This window comes from Dendropsophus ebraccatus, chromosome 3 (assembly GCF_027789765.1).
Source record: "Dendropsophus ebraccatus isolate aDenEbr1 chromosome 3, aDenEbr1.pat, whole genome shotgun sequence".
Lineage (NCBI taxonomy): Eukaryota > Metazoa > Chordata > Amphibia > Anura > Hylidae > Dendropsophus > Dendropsophus ebraccatus.
This window is the reverse complement of record NC_091456.1, coordinates 25,379,215-25,398,757: the sequence shown is the minus strand read 5'-3', so window position 1 is coordinate 25,398,757 and position 19,543 is coordinate 25,379,215. Positions and strand designations below refer to the sequence as shown.

The window sequence follows — 19,543 nt, the reverse complement described above, 5'->3', positions numbered from 1 at the left end:
CATTTTTTCTGTTGCAGCATTATGATACATGCGTTCACCTGCCCAATGCCATTTCCACTATGAAAAGTTTGCTAGATGTGTAGCTGCTGCCAGTGTCGGACTGGAGTGCCTTGGCCCACCAGGGGAAATCATTCTTGGGGCCCACCCTTCTGCCACCACACTTATCTATGGTAACATTAATAAGGGTCCATTAACACGGCGTGATATGGGGCAGCATAGGGCTGCAAATGATTGCTAATCAGCAGGGCAGGAATATATAGAGATGTGCAGCCGACAGCAATGATCTTAGCCGCACAAAAGATCAAATCAGCCGACTATGGGGCATTTGCTTGCATGTCAGCCAATCTCTGGCACTTTTACATGGGCCGATCATCGGCTGAATAGACTTCCTAGGAGCACTTGTTACCGATTATTGGCCGGTGTAATCGCGCTATAAGACAATTTTCTTTGCATGATAACACTGTATGCTACCAATAACACCAGTATATAAAGAGCAAATATCCCCACACATATTACCGCTATACTGTTACTGACCAAATCCTGTATACTGAGACCAAAATTACCAGTACACAAGGGGGAAATATTACCGCCACACCACAACCATCACCACCATATTGTTACTGACCAAATCTGGTATACTAAGACCAATGAACACCGCACCAGATTACAAGTAACAAATAATACCCCCACATACTGACTAACACCCCCACATACTGACTAACACCACAGCTGCTACTGAATAAAATCCTCTGAACAAAGATCAATATCCCCTCATACAGTCATATAGAGGTGGCCCCAGCTCTACACCATATACATTACGGTGCACATAGATTTAGTGACTCACAGGGGACGTCTTCTCTGATCGGAGTTCTTCCCTTTTCATCTACTTCTCCATCTGCCCTGGGCCGTTATGAGAACTTCTCCGAGCCACGAATCCACAGAATCTGCCAGACAGACATATTAGGCTCCTCACTCTGTCACCATCCTCATCTCTCTACAAACTGCACATCTGTATTGGCCTCTTTACACCTTCTCTCAGTGGTTAGCCCTGACTATTGTGTGTGTGTGTGTTCATATATATATATATATATATATATATATATATATACATATATATATATTGTGCACACACCTTGTAGATGGCCCCTTGTTCAGTCCTCCATATAGATGGCCCTGTGTCCCTGTGTGCCTCTACTATAGTAGAGATCCCCCTCTGTGTAATCCCTTTATAGTAGATGACAACCTCTGTGCATTCCCTATTATCAGGGGTAGGGAACCTTGGCTCTCCAGCTGTTGCAAAACTACAACTCCCTTCATGCCTGCAACAGCTGGAGATCCAAGGTTCCCTATTCCTGCCCTATAGTATATGGCCCCCTCTGTGTAGTCCCCTTATAGATGACCCCTCTGTGTAGTCCACTAAAGTAGATGCCCCCTATAGCCTATTGTATACACACCGCACCCAGTATAGTTAACCTTATAGATGCCCCCCATTGTTGTCCCCCTCTGTGTAGTGCCCTTTATAGATGCCTCCTCAGTGTTGTCCTCCTTATAAATTGCCCCCATCCAGTGTCCCTTATAGATGGCTCCCTGTGTTATCCCCCTTATAACTGGCCCGCATGTGTTATCCATCCCCCCATATAGATAGCCCCCTTATGTTGTCCATCCCTACCCCCCATATAGCCCCTTATGTTGTCTATTCCCCCGTATAGCCCCCTTATGTTGTCCTTGCCCCATATAGCCCCCTTAAGTTTTCCTTCCCCTGTATACAGCCCCTTATGTTGTCCTCCCCTGTATACAGCCCCTTATGTTGTCCTCCCCCTGTATACAGCCCCTTATGTTGTCCTCCCCTGTATACAGCCCCTTATGTTGTCCTCCCCCTGTATACAGCCCCTTATGTTGTCCTCCCCCTGTTTATAGCCCCCCTTATGTTGTCCCCCCCCTGTATACAGCCCCTTATGTTGTCCTTCCCTGTATACAGCCCCCCTTGTGTTGTCCTCCCCCTGTATACAGCCCCCCTTATGTTTTCCTTCCCTGTATACAGCCCCCCTTATGTTGTCCTCCACCCTGTATACAGCCTCCCTTATGTTGTCCTCCCCCTGTATATAGCCCCCCTCATGTTGTCCTCCCCCTGTATACAGACCCTTATGTTGTCCTCCCCCTGTATATAGCCCCCCTTATGTTGTCCTCCCCCTGTATACAGCCCCTTATGTTGTCCTCCCCCTGTATATAGCCCCCCTTATGTTGTCCTCCCCTGTATACAGCCCCCCTTATGTTGTTCTCCCCCTGTATACAGCCCCTTGTTGTCCTCCCCCTGTATATAGCCCCCCTTATGTTGTCCTCCCCCTGTATACAGCCCCCCTTATGTTGTCCTCCCCCTGTATACAGCCCCTTGTTGTCCTCCCCCTGTATATAGCCCCCCTTATGTTGTCCTCCCCCTGTATACAGACCCCCTTATGTTGTCCTCCCCCTGTATATAGCCCCCCTTATGTTGTCCTCCCCCTGTATACAGACCCCCTTATGTTGCCCCCCCCCCTGTATACAGCCCCCCCCCCCCCTTATCTTGCCCCCTCTGATAAAAAAAAAACCACAAGACAACTCACCTAACCACACGATCCCCCGTCGGTCGCCGGTGTCCTCTTCTCTGACAGCAGCTCCGATGTGAAGTCCCGCCGGCGCCATCACTGACCTCAGTGTGCGCCGCGGTGGCTGGGACTTCCGGTATGCGCTGCATGAACCGGAAGTCCTAGCCGCCGCGGCGCACACTGAGGTCAGTGATGGCGCCGCCGGGACTTCGCAACGGAGCTTGCGTAACTCTTGTGATCGCAAGCAAATCTCTGCTTGCGGTCACAAGAGTGATTGACAGGGCGGGAAGCCGTAGGCTTCCCGCCCTGTCAATCACAACACTGCTTACATTTAACTGGAAGCGATTGTTGCGATCGCTTCCAGTTAAAAAGGGAGGAGCAGGGGGCCCACTCCAGCTCGGGGCCCACCGGGGGTTTCCCCGGCCCCCCGGTGGCCCAGTCCGAGCCTGGCTGCTGCAGTTTTTACTTAAAGAAGCAGTCCCCCCCCCCCGGTGCAGGCTTGCACATATACTTACCAATGATGACTGGAGTCCTGCAACACGGCTTCAGTCTGGTCTTGCGGTGCTATCCAAGTCCCGCAGGCGCCCATGTTGCCTCAGCTCTGCAGCTAGGGAGACCGGAAGTCAGAGTCTCCAATGCATCTCTATGAGAGCGCTCTTATAGAGATGCATTGGAGACCCAGACTTCCCGCTTTGAATAGCCCTAGAGAAAGAAGGTTATGACCTCACCGGTTGCAGGATTTGAACGGTGCCGCAGGACAAGGATCATCATTGGTAAGTATATGTGCCAGCCTGCAGCAGGGGGACAAATAAAAAAAAATGTCAACTGCTTCTAGGGGTTGTCCAGCGAAAATCTTTTTCTTTCAAATCAACTGGTGTCAGAAAGTTTATACAGATTTGTAATTTACTTCTATTAAAAAATCTCCAGTCTTCCAGTACTTATCAGCTGCTGTATGTCCTGCAGGAAGTGGTGTATCCTTTCCAGTCTGACACAATGCTCTCTGCTGACATCTCTGGCCCAGACAGGAACTGTCCAGAGCAGCAGCAAATCCTCATAGAAAACCTCTCCTGCTCTGGACAGTTCCTGTCTCGGCCAGAGATGTCAGCAGAGAGCACTGTGTCAGACTGAAAATAAAACATTTCCTGCAGGACATACAGCAGCTGATAAGTATAGGAAGACTTGAGATTTTTAAATAGAAGTAACATACAAATTTATATAACTTTCTGACACCAGTTGATTTAAAAAAAAAGATTTTCACTGGACAACCCCTTTAAGCGTGCCCTTTTAACAACTTATACCTCCCACTGTGGTCACACTTTCTACAGGACATTGTGGTATGTGAGGCCGCTGCCAGGATGCAGGATGATACACAGCGGCACTTCACCTCTAGTTTCTGAGACATTTAAGGCGTATGGTGTCAGCAGGAGGAGCCGGCCATTACAGACAATATGGTAAAGTGGGAGTGGGAGGCTTATGTTGCGTTTACATGGAACAATTATCGTTCGAATTTTCCCAATAACGATCGCATTTGAGCGATAATCGTTCTGTGTAAACACAGCAAACGATCAAGCAACGAGCGAAAAATCGATCATTTTGATCTTTCAACATGTTCTCAAATCGTCGTTCATCGTTCGCTAAAAATTTGCAGATCGTTCCGTGTAAGCAATCTTTCAAAGATTCACCCTATGTAAAGGATGGGGTTAAGCGATCTTAAAAACGATCGCAATAACGATTGTTCTTACGATTTTTCTAACGATTTATTCGTCTAAACGCTGATGGTCATAAAAATCAAATCGTTGCTTCAAAATCGTTAAACGATCGATTGGGCGAATTATTGCTTTGTGTGAATGCAGCATTAGGCAAGTGGCAGACAAGAAAGAATACAAAACAGTGCAGCAACAGTAACTCCGACTGCTGTGCGCAATATGTGAGGTGTGTTACAGCATGGCTTTACACAAGACTCTGCATGCTCGGGTGCTCTGCAAGTGGTTGAGCACAGAAACAAACAAAATATACTCAAAAATGTTATATATAAGTACAATACTGTAAATATAACTTATTGCCACCTCCAATTTTGTCTCTTCTAATATCTGGTGATACAGTTTAGCTAAATATGCATGCTGGAAGAGAGATGACAACTCGTGACTTAAAGGGGTTGTCCAGCAAAAATATTTTTCTTTCAAATCAACTGGTGTCAGAAAGTTATATAGATTTATAATTTAAAATCTCAAGTCTTCCCATACTTATTAAAGGACAAGTGCCATGAAAACCTTTTTCCCAGTAATTGGAAGCACATTACAAAGTTATATAACTCTGTAATATGCTTCAATCACATATCTGCCTCCGTTCCCTGTCTTTTCCCCCCTCCACCCCCCACCAGGAAGTGTCCTAACTCACACAGACCTAACGACTGTCGTCACCATCACCAAGCAGCTCCTTCTTGTGAGGATGAGTCATAAGCAGGAGGTCCTGTTACAGCAGCCCCCCCCCCCCCAGTCCAAGTGATGGCTTGCAGTTGTTCAGCCAATGGGAGCTGAGCAAGCTGAGTCACCTGACAAGGAAGGGGAGGGGGGGCTGCTGTAACAGGAGAAGGAGCTGAGAGAAGAGCTTGGTGACGGTGAGACAGTCATTAGGTCTGTGTGAGTTAGGACACTTCCTGGTGGGGGGTTGAGGGGGGAAAAGACAGGGAAGGGAGCCAGATAGGTGATTGAAGCATATTACACAGTTATATAACTTTGTAATGTGCTTTAATTACTGGGAAAAAGTTTTTCATGGCACTTGTCCTTTAACCCCTAGGCGACCTAGGACGTACTGGTACGTCCTGGAAGTCTGTCCCCAGACGACCCTGGACGTACCGGTACGTCCTGAGCTATGAAGCGCGCTCCGGAGCGCGCTTTGCTGCCACCTTTGATAACGCCAGAGTGTCTGGCGAAACTAGTCAGGCTCCTTTAGGCATGTCATTTTAAGATAGTTAGCGTAATGGAAAATCAGACCTATCATTGCTATTAATACTGGTGAGCACACCAGCTAAAATTTGATTACCAGAATTAGTGTTGCCATTAATTTGGAACGGTGTAACTTTACCCGTGCCCGCGGGAGGCATCAACCCCGACCGCCTCCCCACGGAGAAGCTCAACCCGCACTTTATATGCAGTAGCATCTGAACCGCTGTTAATACAGTACTGCTCAAACGAGCCCTGTTACTTTTGCTGTGCAGCACTTCTGGCTGACAGCTATTGGTGTATATTTCAGCGCAAGTTTATTATCGTAGAGCAGAGGAAAGAATCAATCGCGATTACGCGCTATAAACCTCTAATCTGTGCTGCACATATACACACCATTTCCAAACCAGATGCCAGCGCTACACATTGCTCCACTATAAGAGCACAATTGATATAAGACTGGCCGGCGGTCTTATTTAACTGTAAAGTAGCTCAAGTCAACGAGCAGTGTACGCTAGCGTTGTTTCTTGTTTAAGTCACGTATTGTTCATATAGCACCTAAACGCTACACCCGCGGACACCTTACCAGTGCTGTCACGCACGGACCAACGGTGTTTCGTTTGCATGTGAACAACACACAATGACTGATGCACACTAATTCTACTTCTGGGTAATCTGTGTATCCACAGACGCTACTATTTTTACATATAGCACTGTAAATACATTCACTCTATTTTTTTGTAGTTATTAAATGCAGATCATTAAAAGTTAAATTTTAAATTCCATAGGGAAGTTGGTAATCGTTGTATCCGCAACAATATGTCGACTATTCTATATTACCGCCTATTGGGATAGGGATCATTCACACAAGTCAAGGTCCTGGCAGGTGTCTGTCAATACACACTCCCAGTAGTCTGAAAGACCGTTGCAAGTATGTAATGCAGCCACCCCCTTAACCCCTTCGGCTCCCCCGCTGTCTGTATACATTACCTTTCTCCTTGCTGCAAGGGGTCCCGGCGTCCTGCTCTGCCGCCCAGCCAATCAGTGTGTTGCCAAGCCGCGGCCACTAGTTGGCTGGGCGGGAGAGCAGGACGCCGGGACCCCGTGCAGCAAGGAGAGAGGTAATGTATATACAGACAGCGGGGGAGCTGAAGGGGTTAAGGGGCTGCATTACATACTCGCAGCATATTGACAGACACCTGCCAGGACCTTGACTCATAGCGGATCTAGCTGCAAAACCCGCATGTATATGAATGTACCCTAACAGAGTAAAGCAATACAGATGGGGAATTTATATAGAGAGGTTGGTACAAGAGCCTATAATGTTTCTCTGGCAGATTCTGTGCAGACAAGTTGTGGCCTGATGCAGAAGAAAAGGAAAGGTGAGTGACTTTAACCCCTAGACGACCCAGGGCGTATAGTTATGCCATGGAAGTCTGTCTCCAGACGACCTAGGGCGTAACTGTACGCCCTGGGTGTTTCTCCCGCTATGAAGCATGCTCCGGAGCGGAGTGCGCTTCATAGCAGGTGGGGGCTGGCTGCAATTAGCAGCCGGGACCTCACCGGTAATGACACGCTGCAGCGATCGCGCTGCCGCGTGTCATCAACTCCTTAAATGCCGCGACCGCGGCGTTTAAGTGTAAGTGACAGGGGGAGTCCCCTGTCACTTACCGATCGGGACCCCCGCAGTGTGACTGCAGGGGTCCCGATCGGTAAAACGGGCCGCCGGAGGTCTCTCACCTGCCTCCGTGCGGTCCGATCGGCGATCTGCTGCACTAATGGTGCGTTTACACAGAGAGATTTATCTGACAGATTTTGAAGCCAAAGCCAGGAACAGACTATAAACAGGGAACAGGTGATAAAGAAAAGACTGAGATGTCTCCCCCTTTCAAATCCATTCCTGGCTTCGACTTCAAAAATCTGTCAGATAAATCTCTCTGTGTAAACGCACCAGGGGGCTGGGTTCACACACTGTATACTTCAGGCAGTATTTGGTCCTCATGTCAGGTCCTCATAGCAACCAAAACCTGGAGTGGATTGAAAACCCAGAAAGGATCTGTTCACACAATGTTGAAATTGAGTGGATGGCCGCCATATAACGGTAAATAACTTCCATTATTTCAATATAACAGCCGTTGTTTTAAAATAACAGCAAATATTTGCCATTAAATGACGGCCATCCACTCAATTACAACATTATGTGAACAGATCCTTTCTGTGTTTTCAATCCACTCCTTGTTTTGGTTGCTATACAGCCTCAAATATACGTAGTGTGAACCCAGTAAGCCTGCACAGGCAGGCTCAATGAGCAGATCGCCGATAACACTGATCAATGCTATGCCTATGGCATAGCATTCATCAGTGTAGAAATCAGACTAATCTATGTACAAGTCCCCCAAAGGGACTTCAAATGTGTAAAAAAAAAAAGTTAAAAACACTAATACACAACCCCAAAACCCCTCCCCCAATAAAAGTTGAAATCACCCCCCTTTCCCATTATATAAATAAAACATATAAAAATAAACAAATAAACATATAATATACCGTAGCGTGCGTAATTGTCCGATCTATTAAAATATAACAAGCATCATTGCGAACGGTAAACGGCGTACACGAAAAGAGGGAAAAAAGTGCGCGGATTACCGATTTTATGTTACATTATATATAAAAAAAAATTAATAAAAAGTGATCAAAATGTCCGATCTTCACAAATATGGTATTAATAAAAACTAGAGATCATGGCGGAAAAAATGACACCCCATACAGCCCCGTAGGTGAAAAAATAAAACCGTTATAAGCGTCACAATAGGCCCATTTTATTTATAATTAATTGCCAAAAAAAAGGATTTCATTTAAAAAAAAAAATATATAACATTAGAGAATCTGTGTAACCTGCATATGGTTGTGTTCGGACTGACCTATAGAATAATAGTATCATGTCGCTGTTACCATATAGTGCATTACGTAGACACAGGAACCCCCCATACGTTACCATATTGCATTCTTTTTTACGATTTCACCTATTTATATCTTCATAAATAATATATTTGGAATTCCATTATATATGTTATGGTAAAATGAATGACGCCATTACAAAGTACAACTATTCCTGTAACAAATAAGCCATTACATGGCCCTGTAGATAGAAAACTGAGAGTGCTAGAGCTCTTAGAAGGGGAGGAGGGAAAAACGGAAACACTAAGATCAAAATTTGCGCGGTCCACTGGGTCATTTTGGGCCTGGTCCTCAAAGGGTTAATCAGAGAAGATGCCCCCTGCGAGTCACTGGATGTAACTGCACTGTAATCTGGAAAAGTTAAACAAAGAGGCTATGGTCCATAATATCTATTATATTCATACAGTTATCTCAATTATTGGTAACTAAAGTCTGTACCACATATTCCAGAAATAAAACAGATTTTCTGCAGAGCAAATGAGGCAAAACCAGGTGCGGGTATAGAAGAACTGGAGATATAAGAAAAGGTGTTATACTAGTATTTGGGGCGTGGCTACACTATAGGTGGGTGGGGCATATCCATGGAGGCGGGGCAAGTTGCCATGAATGTTCCTCTTTGCTCTCCATAATACTTGTTAGGTCTTGACTATATTTTCTTACATGTTGGTCAATAGAGAACAGCTGTGGTTTCATAGTGTGCAGACTACTATGTATTTCCACACACAATGAAAACAAGTAAACATAACGCACGGTGTGAACGCAGCCTGAGGCACCCAGCGCGCGTTAATGACGCGGCAGGTAATAGGGCGAGGGAATGTCCCGGCTCGGCTTACAAACATAGCTGACCTATATGTGCCCTGTTCTTATAGGAGACAGTGGCCTCAGCGCTCCACACAGGTGCGGACACGTCTGTGCCGCCTGAGGAAGGAACTGAGGGACCGGCCAGAGCAGCCCCGCCCATGGGCGGGGCCTGCCGGGGAGTGATCACAGGGGGGCGGGGCTTACACTCACTGCTTACACTCACAGGAGGTGTCTGAGGGAAACAGGTACAGGATTGAGCCTTACCGGTATCCATACTGTGATGTCACCGGATGATGTCATCGACGGTGTGTGTATGAGGCGGGAGCGGCCGGAGGAGACCGGAGTGCTCGGTAGGTGTGGGAGGAGGTGACACACACAGGGCTATGGCTGCGGGATGGGGTCCTGTACTTTTACACTATTATTGTTGGTGTCAGCCTTATACTTATGTGTTATCCTCATCTACACTGCTGTGCATTAGCATGCAGACTATTGCTCCCTGTTATCAGCCATTAGAGCAAGGGGTAAGGGGCCCAGCTGTTGCAAAACTACAACTCCCATCATGCCTGGACAGCCGAAGGCTGTCCAGGCATGATGGGAGTTGTAGTTTTGCAATAGTTGGAGAGCCAAGGTTCCCTACTCCTGTCTTAGAGGATGAGAAGCAGTGTGAGTCTATAATAATAGTGACAGGGGAAGGTCTATGCCCATCAGCTTCCCTTATTTAGTAGAGGAGCCCTTGAAATCCGATATTAGTGGAGTATCTGTCTGTTCTCTATGATACTTTTAATCCTGATAGTATAGGGAGATTATTTGCCCGTGTTTAGTTGTATGGGGACAGTTTTTGGGTGAGTTTATTTTTGGTGTAAGGGTGCGTGCCGTGTTATGGCGCAGTGTAGCGTTTCATCCTCACTATCGCCTCAACATCCTAGTTTTCAGGAACAAAGTGAAAATCTTGATGTTAGAAATATGTGGTGTCAGCGCCACCTGCTGGTACATTCCTGAGTCACATCAGGTCGGCCAAAAGATAGGCAGGCTATAGTTTTTTTTTTTGTGCTTGTGATTTGTATAGGATGCAGTGCTGGCTTTAGATGACTTTTATGTTATGAAATTACTGCTCATGGTCATAATATGGCCCTGTACAAGCTATGATACGTTACCCCTACGTAGGGCTGGGCGATTAATCGAATTAATTCGATTAATTTGCCCAGAATGTTAGAATCGATTAGATTTTTTTTGTGAAAATTGTAAATTCACAGCGCGGTACAGTGGCGGACGGGCAGTCCAAAGAGGGGCGGTGCGGGTCCAGCGGGGTAGGTGGCGTGTACTTCAGTCCCCCTCAGTCACCCTCAACTGCCTCTTCGGTCACCCCCAGCTGCCCCAGCCCCCCTCGGTCACCCCCAGCTGCCTCAGCTCTCCTCGGTCACCCCCAGCTCTCCTCGGTCACCCCCAGCTCTCCTCGGTCACCCCCAGCTCTCCTCGGTCACCCCCAGCTCTCCTCGGTCACCCCCAGCTCTCCTCGGTCACCCCCAGCTCTCCTCGGTCACCCCCAGCTCTCCTCGGTCACCCCCAGCTCCCCTCAGTCACCTCCAGCTCCCCCCTCAGTCACCCCCAGTCTGCCCTAGTCACAAGGGGAGCACTGTTAAACTGGGAAGCAATACAGTTGTTGTCTCAAACGTCATTAAAATAGTATCTGACGCTGCGAGGAAACTTTTCTGCTTATTTAGCAAAAAATATTTAAAAAAATGTTTTTAAGAACAAAATGGTTTTTGGCCATATCGCCCAGCCCTACCCTATGAGTTCAGTCTGTGGCTTTGTTCACACTGTGTTTATTCTGTAGATAGAATTCCGTGACTTGCCATACATTAGTCATTGGGCATAAGGCAAATATGGTATGCATTTTTTTGTTTAGGTTTTTTTTTTCCTGTTGCATGTGCTGTCTACTGTGTTTTCCTATACAGTGAATAGAAGGCATGCCAATGCATCAGACACCAGGAGGACCCTCTTTTGGCCTCTGTGTTTGCAGTGGACGTCTAAGGGTACTATCACACGGAACTATAATCAGCCGATTATCGCTCTGTGTTATAAATACATAGATCAGCCGATGACAAAGATCATCGACTGATCGTTGATATAGGTTTGAACCTATAATTGTCGGGCGCCTGACGTTATACATTACCTATTCAGGATGCAGGGCTCTTCTTGTGGTCTTCTCCCCTGATCCTGCGCGCTCCAGCTTCAGAGCAGCCTGTCTCAGCTGACAGGCTGCTCAGCCAATCACTGGCCAGGTCCGCTGCGGCCAGTGATTGGCTGAGTGGCCTGTCAGCTGAGACAGGCCGCTCTGAAGCTGTAGTGTGCGCGACCTGGGGAGAAGAAGACCACAAGAGGAGCCCTGCAGCCTGGACAAGTAATGTATAAAGTTAAGCAATTGCTGCAAGGACATCTGTAATGATATGCAGCCCTGCAGCCTTTGTTAAATGATTATCGGGCCGTGTAATAGGCCCAGTAAACTAGCTCCTTTACAGTTATCGGGCCTTCATCGGCCTGTGTAATAACCTTGTTCACACGTCCATCGTTCTGTCTGCAGTTGCAGACAGAACATAGGACCAATATATTTCAATGGCCCTATTCACAGGGGCCACGATCTGTGCCGCAAAAAAAAAAAAAAAAAAAGCATGCTATCTCATTGTTCTCACGGAAGGGGCAGTGTCAGATAAGATCATCCCGGCCGGTACTGCAGTCCTGGCCGGATGATCTTTAGCGCTGCTGAGTTCTGATGCGAGCGCATCAGTGTACGCCCGCATCAGAACTCCCCACTGCACACAGTGGAGCGTGCGGCCGGAGCCGTGCGCTTCATTGTGTGCACTGACAGGTTTTCCGCGGCTACTATTCAATAAATAGCGGCCGCAGAAAACCGACATTTCAGGTTTTTGCGGTGCCGCTAGAGATTCCAGCCGCAGTGTATACTATGTGTATACGCTCCGGGCGGGATTCAATAGACTGCAACGTAACGTATATTTTTGTATTAATCACGACCGTTGTTGCAATCGGCAACAACGGCCGTACTTTTACGAAAATATACATTGTGTGAACATTGCCTCATAGTGCGGTCCGCATAGTGCACTAGGCCTTCAGAGGAGGAAGAGAATAGACTATAGCCGAGAGTTTAGCATGGCCTCTACATCTATACACCCCTCTGGCACCAGCTTCTCTTTTGGCTGCACTTCCTGACATCTACCCTGCGCTCCATAAACCTGCTGGGCCATCTCTCCATGCAGCACATGCGATACCGCCAGCCTCACCTGCTGTGTCCTGAGAGAGCGATGGTGCAGCTATAAGAATAGAGGAGACACTGCAGCCAACTAAGTATGTAGAACAAAGAAGACAGAGAGGAGAGAGATTGGCGTACAGTGCTGCCTTCTCTCTGTGCTCTTTACATTAGTCTCTAGTAGAGAAGACAAGCGATTGCCTGGTATTTTTAGACCACACCCCCCGACCCTTAAAACATACCTGTACTTTCAAAATTATTTAAAAAGTCTTTTTGAATGCAGATAATGGCATATTTGCCTAATAAACCCAATTACAAAGTTTCTTAAAATCGCCTGTACTATTGATTTTGCAAATAAATAAATAAATTAATTTTAAAAAAATGACAGTGACACTTGAAATCTTCTAGTAGAGGAGATGAAGATTTTAGGGCTCTTACTGCTGTTATTGAGCCACTGAGCTCCCTTCATATCTGTTGTTCGCTCCATTTCAGGGGGCAGGATGAGAGGCAGGCTGTTTGCCAGCAGCACACACACCTGGACTTCCTTTCTCTTATGTTTCTGGCCAATCACAGGACAGCATCTATTCTTCTCTTTCATGCCATTACATAGTGCTGGAGAAAGTGAACTGAACCTAACAGACTGAAACTGAGCCGGGGGATGTATTGGTTATTGATGCACTGGCTTTGCAAGGTGCTAGCTATGTAAGCATAAAAGTTAACATTAACAGCTTCACAGCAAAACAAGGGCTTAACCGTATAAGCTGCCCTGATGTAAGCAGTAAGAGACATAAACAAGGGATAGAGGGGATTACAGCAATGTACAGGTTACATCACAAAAGCAGCCCTGGTCTAAGTAACATGATGATGATGACAAGCGAGGGACAGCTGGGAGAACTTCCCGGTCAGTGAAAAGAGGGAGTGTTGACAGGGTGGACCCTCTGGAGTAGGTAGTCATGATCAGCTTGGATTCACACAGTCCTGTGCATAGCAGTAGCTCAGCCCACCACCACTTCCTCTGCCCAAGACAGGAAGGTTTTTCTATGGGGATTTGTTACTGCTCTGAATAATTCATGACACGGACAGAGGTGGCAGCAGAGAGCACTGTGTCAGACTGGAAAGAAAACATCACTTCCTGCAGGACATACAACAGCTGATAAGTACTGGAAGACTTGAGAAATAGAAGTAAATTACAAATCTTTATAACTTCCTGACACCAGTTGATTTGAAAGATTATTTTGGCCAGAGTACCCCTTTAACTTTTATACTTATGTCAGACTTCTGCACCCCTCTTGTCACATGACACACATGGCCTTTACACTGAACATCTTCCTTCTCTGTACAGTAGGAACAGCTGGTAAAGATATCAGTCCTAGCAGATCCCACAGGGATGTAAAGCTGTTTTGCGTAACCAGCACACGTGAGCGACTTACAAGGAAACCACGTGGAACTTCACTTAAACATGTGCAAGACTTGTAAAGCGACCGAAGTCGTGTAACTGGGCAGTATTCCAGGGATGACAGTAACATATGCTGCAGGGGGCAATTATATCCTGGCATGTCAGATGCTATTCAGGAGAAATGTCAGTACATGACAGTCTAGCACAACGTTATATAATAAGCCATGTCCTAAGGCTTCATTCACATGAGGAGATTTCATGGCTCATACTGTAATTAGATGGATCCTAATTCTATTACAGAATTTTTTTTATTTATTTATTTTTTACATTTTTCTTGGTAATGCTAGGTTTACACGGAGCATAATAATTTTAATAGGTTATAATTCGCCCAATCCATCGTTTAACGATTTTGAAGCAACGATTTGGTTTTTAGAACGATCAGCATTTAGACGGATAAATCGTTAGAAAAATCGTTATTGCGATAGTTTTTAAGATGGCTTAAGCCCATCTTTCGCCTAGGATGAATCGTTGAAAGACTGCTTACACGAAGCGATTTGCGATTTTTTTTTTTTTTTTTTTTTTTTTTAACGATCGACCAATGACTATTTGAGAACATGTTGAAAGATCACAATTAAAGATTTCTCGCTCGTCGCTTGATCGTTCGCTGTGTTTACACGAGCCGATTATCGATTAAATGCGATTGTTATTGCGAAAATCCGAACGATAATCGTTCCGTGTAAACGCAGCATATAGGTTGTCAATGTTTGATACTGGAGATCTGACCCCTGCCAGTCAGCACAATGAATGATAGGCAGCTGTGCCGGGTTCTGCATGTATATTTTGCTTGTGTGAAACTGTTATTAAAGAAGGTACTTTGTATGGCTGAAGTATGACGGAGAATGACGGCTCCATTCATTCTCTATGGGCGTCGGACTCATCTCATCGGCGTGCACACACGGCTTCGGGCGCTGATATATTCGTCCCGGGACCGGCTCCAGGAACGGGACTCGTTGGAAAGGGTAAGTACCCGGGGGCTGCACCGGGGGGGTCGGGCGGGCGGGCTCTTTGCCCGCGTCCCCGGTGACAGGTTCACTTTAAAGAGGAACTATCATCAGGTTAGACGAATCTTACCTGCTGACATGTCCCTATTGGCCAGGAGAAGCCGAGGATGAAGATATGTCTCTTACCTTCATCCTCTGCGCCATTCCTGTGCACTTAGGGGGAGATTTATCAAACATGGAGTAAAGTGAAACTGGCTCAGTTGCCCCTAGCAACCAATCAGATTCCACCTTTCATTTTCCAAAGAGTCTGTGAGGAAAAAACGGTGGAATCTGATTGGTTGCTAGGGGCAAATGAGCCAGTTTCACTTTACTCCATGTTTGATAAATCTCCCCCTTTAGTCTTTGCTCCTCCGTCCAGTAAGATCATTAGGAGCACTGCCCCACCCCATAGCAATGATCCAGGCCGGCCCATCCCTGTCATTGACAGAGGTGGCAGCAGAGAGCACTGTGTCAGACTGGAAAGAATACACCACTTCCTGCAGGACATACAGCAGCTGATAAATACTGGAAAGAATACGCCATTGCCATTTGCATAATAATGTGCCAAAAAATTACAGAAAATAGAAAAAAAAATACATTTACTTTAAATTAACAAGCCAAGAGTAGTGAAAGTCCTTTCCTGTTTTGGGGGCTAATGCTGCGTTTACACGGAACGATTATCGTTCGAATTTGCACGATAACGATCGATTTCGAACGATAATTGTACGTGTAAATGCGGCGAACGATCAAACGACGAGCGAGAAATCGTTCATTTTGATCTTTGAACATGTTCTTAAATCGTCGTTCATCGGTCGCAAAAAATTCGCAGATCGTTCCGTGTAAACAGTCGTTCGCTGATTTTACCTATGTGCGAGATAGGCTTAAGCGATCGCAAAACGAATTTCCCGTACGATATATCGTTCCGTCTAAACGCTGATCGTTATTAAGAAAAAATCGTTACTTCGAAATCGTTAATCGTGCGAATTATCGTTCCATGTAAGCGCAGCATTACACAATCCAATTGCCTGTTAGTGTAATTATCGTCTTTTCCTATCACCTCCACAAGGAGGAACAAACCAGGGTGGGGCCGCTGCTGATAACTCATTGCGGCCAGAGGAGAAGCCCTGATTAGCCACATTAGCTTGGACTTTCTTAAGTTGTTTCCTTTCCCATGAGATCTGTATCCTCACATGCTGCAGGAACGGCCTCCATGCTTCCCCCCCTCTGCCGAGAGCAGGGGGTCTAGGGGTCAATGGCACATCCATCCCTTGTCTGTGCCAGAGATCCTCTCCTGTGAAGACCCATCCCTGAATTATATTCCTGACCCCTGGACTTAGCTGGATGTACACTGATGCAGAAAAAAAGAGGATGAAAACTGTCCTGGCCTTTAAGGGGTTAAATAGACCTAAAGGAGCCGGAGGGACATTGACATGTTTTTCTCCTTGTGTACGATTAATAGTCCAGAACGCATTGCCTTGACCGCTTATGTTTGCAGAGGAAGGATTAATAAAGCTTGAAAGTATTTTATGGAGCTAAGAAGTCTTACTGAGTTTTTATTCCTTTTGAAGAAGGAAAAAAATAGGTGACTTTAACTATAAGAAGGAGCTTGAAGGGGTTAACCAGCGAAAATCTTTTTCTTTCAAATCCACTGATATCAGAAAGTTATATAGATTTGTAATTTACTTCTATTAAAAAATATCAAGTCTTCCCATACTTATTAGCTGCTGTATGACCTGCAGGAAGTGGTATTTTTTCCCAGTCTGAAGAGCAGGAAAGGTTTTCTATGGGGATTTGCTGCTGCTCTGCACAGTTCTTGTGATGGAAAAAGATAGCAGCAGAGAGCACTGTGTCAGACTGAAAAGAATACACCACTTCCTGCAGGACATACAGCAGCTGATAAGTACTGGATGACTTGAGATTTTAAGATAGAAGCAAATTACAAATCTGTATAACTTTCTGGAATTGGTTGTTTTGAAGGAAAAATATTTTCGCTGTAGTGTCCCTTTAAATACTAGTACTTTAGACATTCACATGGTCACATTGAATGCTTTTTTGGACTGTAACTGTAAGCCCCATATTAAACCATCCTGGAGGATAGGATTGCTTCCAGACCTCGTCCTTCTTCTTTTCCCAAGGGTAATGCCACAATTTTCCCTTCCTCCCTTCTGTGCTTAAGCAATCTCCTGAGAAGACGTGATAAACCCATATGCTGGACATACAGAGATGTGTTCTCACTTAACTTCAAAGATCCAAGGAATTTAGAAAGCCTGACCTACTGCCCCCCTTCAGTTTTAGGGTAGAAACAGAAAGTTATATAGATTTGTAATTTACTTCTATTTAAACATCTCAAGTCTTCCAGTACTTATTAACTGCTGTATGCCCTGCAGGAAGTGGTGTATTCTTTCCAGTCTGACACTGTGCTCTCTGCTGCCACCTCTGTCCCAGACAGGAACTGTCCACAGCAAGAAAGTATTTCTATGGGGATTTGCTACTGCTCTGGACAGTTCCTGTCTCGGACAGAGGTGGCAGCAGAGAGCACTGTGTCAGATTGGGAAAAAAACAACATGACATACAGCAACTAATAAGTATGGGAAGACTTGAGATTTTTAAATAGAAGTAAATTAAAAATCTATTTAACTTTCTGAAACCAGTTGATTTGAAAGGAAAAGATTTTCGCTGTACCCCTTTAATAAATACACATTCACTACTTTTCAATATCTGGCTTCTGTAAAAAAAAGTACCGTAGCAGCAGAACTATCAAACCTGAGCATAATAAAAAAAAAAGTGCCCTTTTGGGAGTGTTATGGCTTTTTCATTATTATATCGATGTTTTCTCTGCAGAACAGCAGCTTCTTTGTTTCACCATTAAGCTAAATTTAAAACACACATGTTTACTTAGTTTTTCATTTCCAGCCTGCTCTGACCTCGGGATGTCAATAGATTCCCTCATAGATATAAGTAAATGACCTCTGAGCAGGGCGTATGTCTGCTCTATACATAACTGGGCCAGGTTCACATTAAAGGGAATGCGTCACCTACATTTTCTTTTACTGATTAGAGTCAGACACTTGTTCTTTTTATTCTAATTTGTTTCTATTTTATGACTGTAATTTTGTTTATTTCACTTATTGCACGTTGTTATGGGGGCTGCCATATTGCCTGGGCTGCTGTTAAAGGGAACCAATCCCCTCCAAAATGCATATATAGCTTTTTAAATGTGCTGTTAGAGCCCACAGCACACTTTCCATACATGTTTCTATATACTCCCTGCCTCCCCCATGTAATCCATAAAGTAACTTTATAAAACTGGCGCCCGGTATGCAAATTACATCAGGTAGTCACCTGGGCGGTGTTCGGCTAGATGGTAGTCACAGTCAGTCCGGGTCCCCTGGGCGTTCTTCGGTGGTAATCACGCCCCTCTGGGCGTGATTCAAATCACCCAGTAGCTCTGACATCACTCGGGAGCACGACGTCAGCGCGCCTACGTTCTTACGCCGACGCGCATGCGCAGTACAGCCGCTCCCATTCTGGCTGTACTGCGCCTGTGCAGAATAGCCTTGAACTCCGGCTCACACTGAGTTTGCGGCTGTACTGCGCATGTGCAGCAGCCTAAGAACGTAGGCGCGCCGACGTCGCGCCCGGCGCGCTCCCGAGTGACGTCGGAGCTACTGGGTGATTTGAATCACGCCCAGAGGGGCGTGATTACCACTGAAGAACGCCCAGGGGACCCGGACTGACTGTGACTACCATCTAGCCGAACACCGCCCAGGTGACTACCTGATGTAATTTTCATACCGGGCGCCAGTTTTATAAAGTTACTTTATGGATTACACGGGGGAGGCAGGGAGTATATAGAAACATGTATGGAAAGTGTGCTGTGTGCTCTAACAGCACATTTAAAAAGCTATATATGCATTTTGGAGGTGATTGGTTCCCTTTAACAGCATTTAGTGACATGCTTTACAGCAAGCCTCATGGACATAGACTAAAATAGACAGAGTCTGTCCCCTTGAAATGAATATAAAACATTCCTGAGTGCGCTCTGTGACCTGTGAAGAGGTCATTCCCCAGGGAGCTGCTATTGTCTCCTCTATCTACTGGGGTCACATGACACTGCAATGCTGTACAGATCACTTTACAGCAGCCTCCTCTTATCACAACAGACACAACAGCAAATCTCGCCTTAGGTTTATCCCCAGTGGTGAGAATGAAAACTGCAAGATTTTAGGATTATTTTATAATAAAGAAAAATGGAAAATTAGAAAAAATGTCAAAATGTTTAACATAAAAACATTATTTAAACAGTAAGTCATTTTTCATGACACATTCCCTTTAAGGCTGAGTGTCCTGGCCTGGCTCTGGGATTAACTCACTGGAGCTTGGTTGCCTCATAACAGCCATAGATACCAGAAACGGAGAAACCTCTGATCCTGGTAGTTTAACCCCTTCAGCCACATAAATACATCAGTATCCTATATCTGAGAAATAACATGCAAAGGCATCAAAATACAAAAATAATGCCGTGGCTTGTGTAAGGCCCCATTCACACGTCCGTAATTTTATCT

General features: G+C 45.6%; 1 protein-coding gene across 1 annotated transcript in view; it reads left to right on the top strand.

The window, feature by feature from the left end:
• The first annotated feature begins 9,494 nt into the window (after positions 1 to 9,494).
• Positions 9,495 to 19,543, top strand: part of LIMK2 (LIM domain kinase 2) — a 32,460-nt gene continuing 22,411 nt past the window's right edge. The window contains exon 1 of the mRNA XM_069964070.1: positions 9,495 to 9,630. Coding sequence (XP_069820171.1) covers positions 9,561 to 9,630 — 70 coding nt within the window. The 5' untranslated portion in view covers positions 9,495 to 9,560. The remainder of the gene's footprint in view (positions 9,631 to 19,543) is intronic.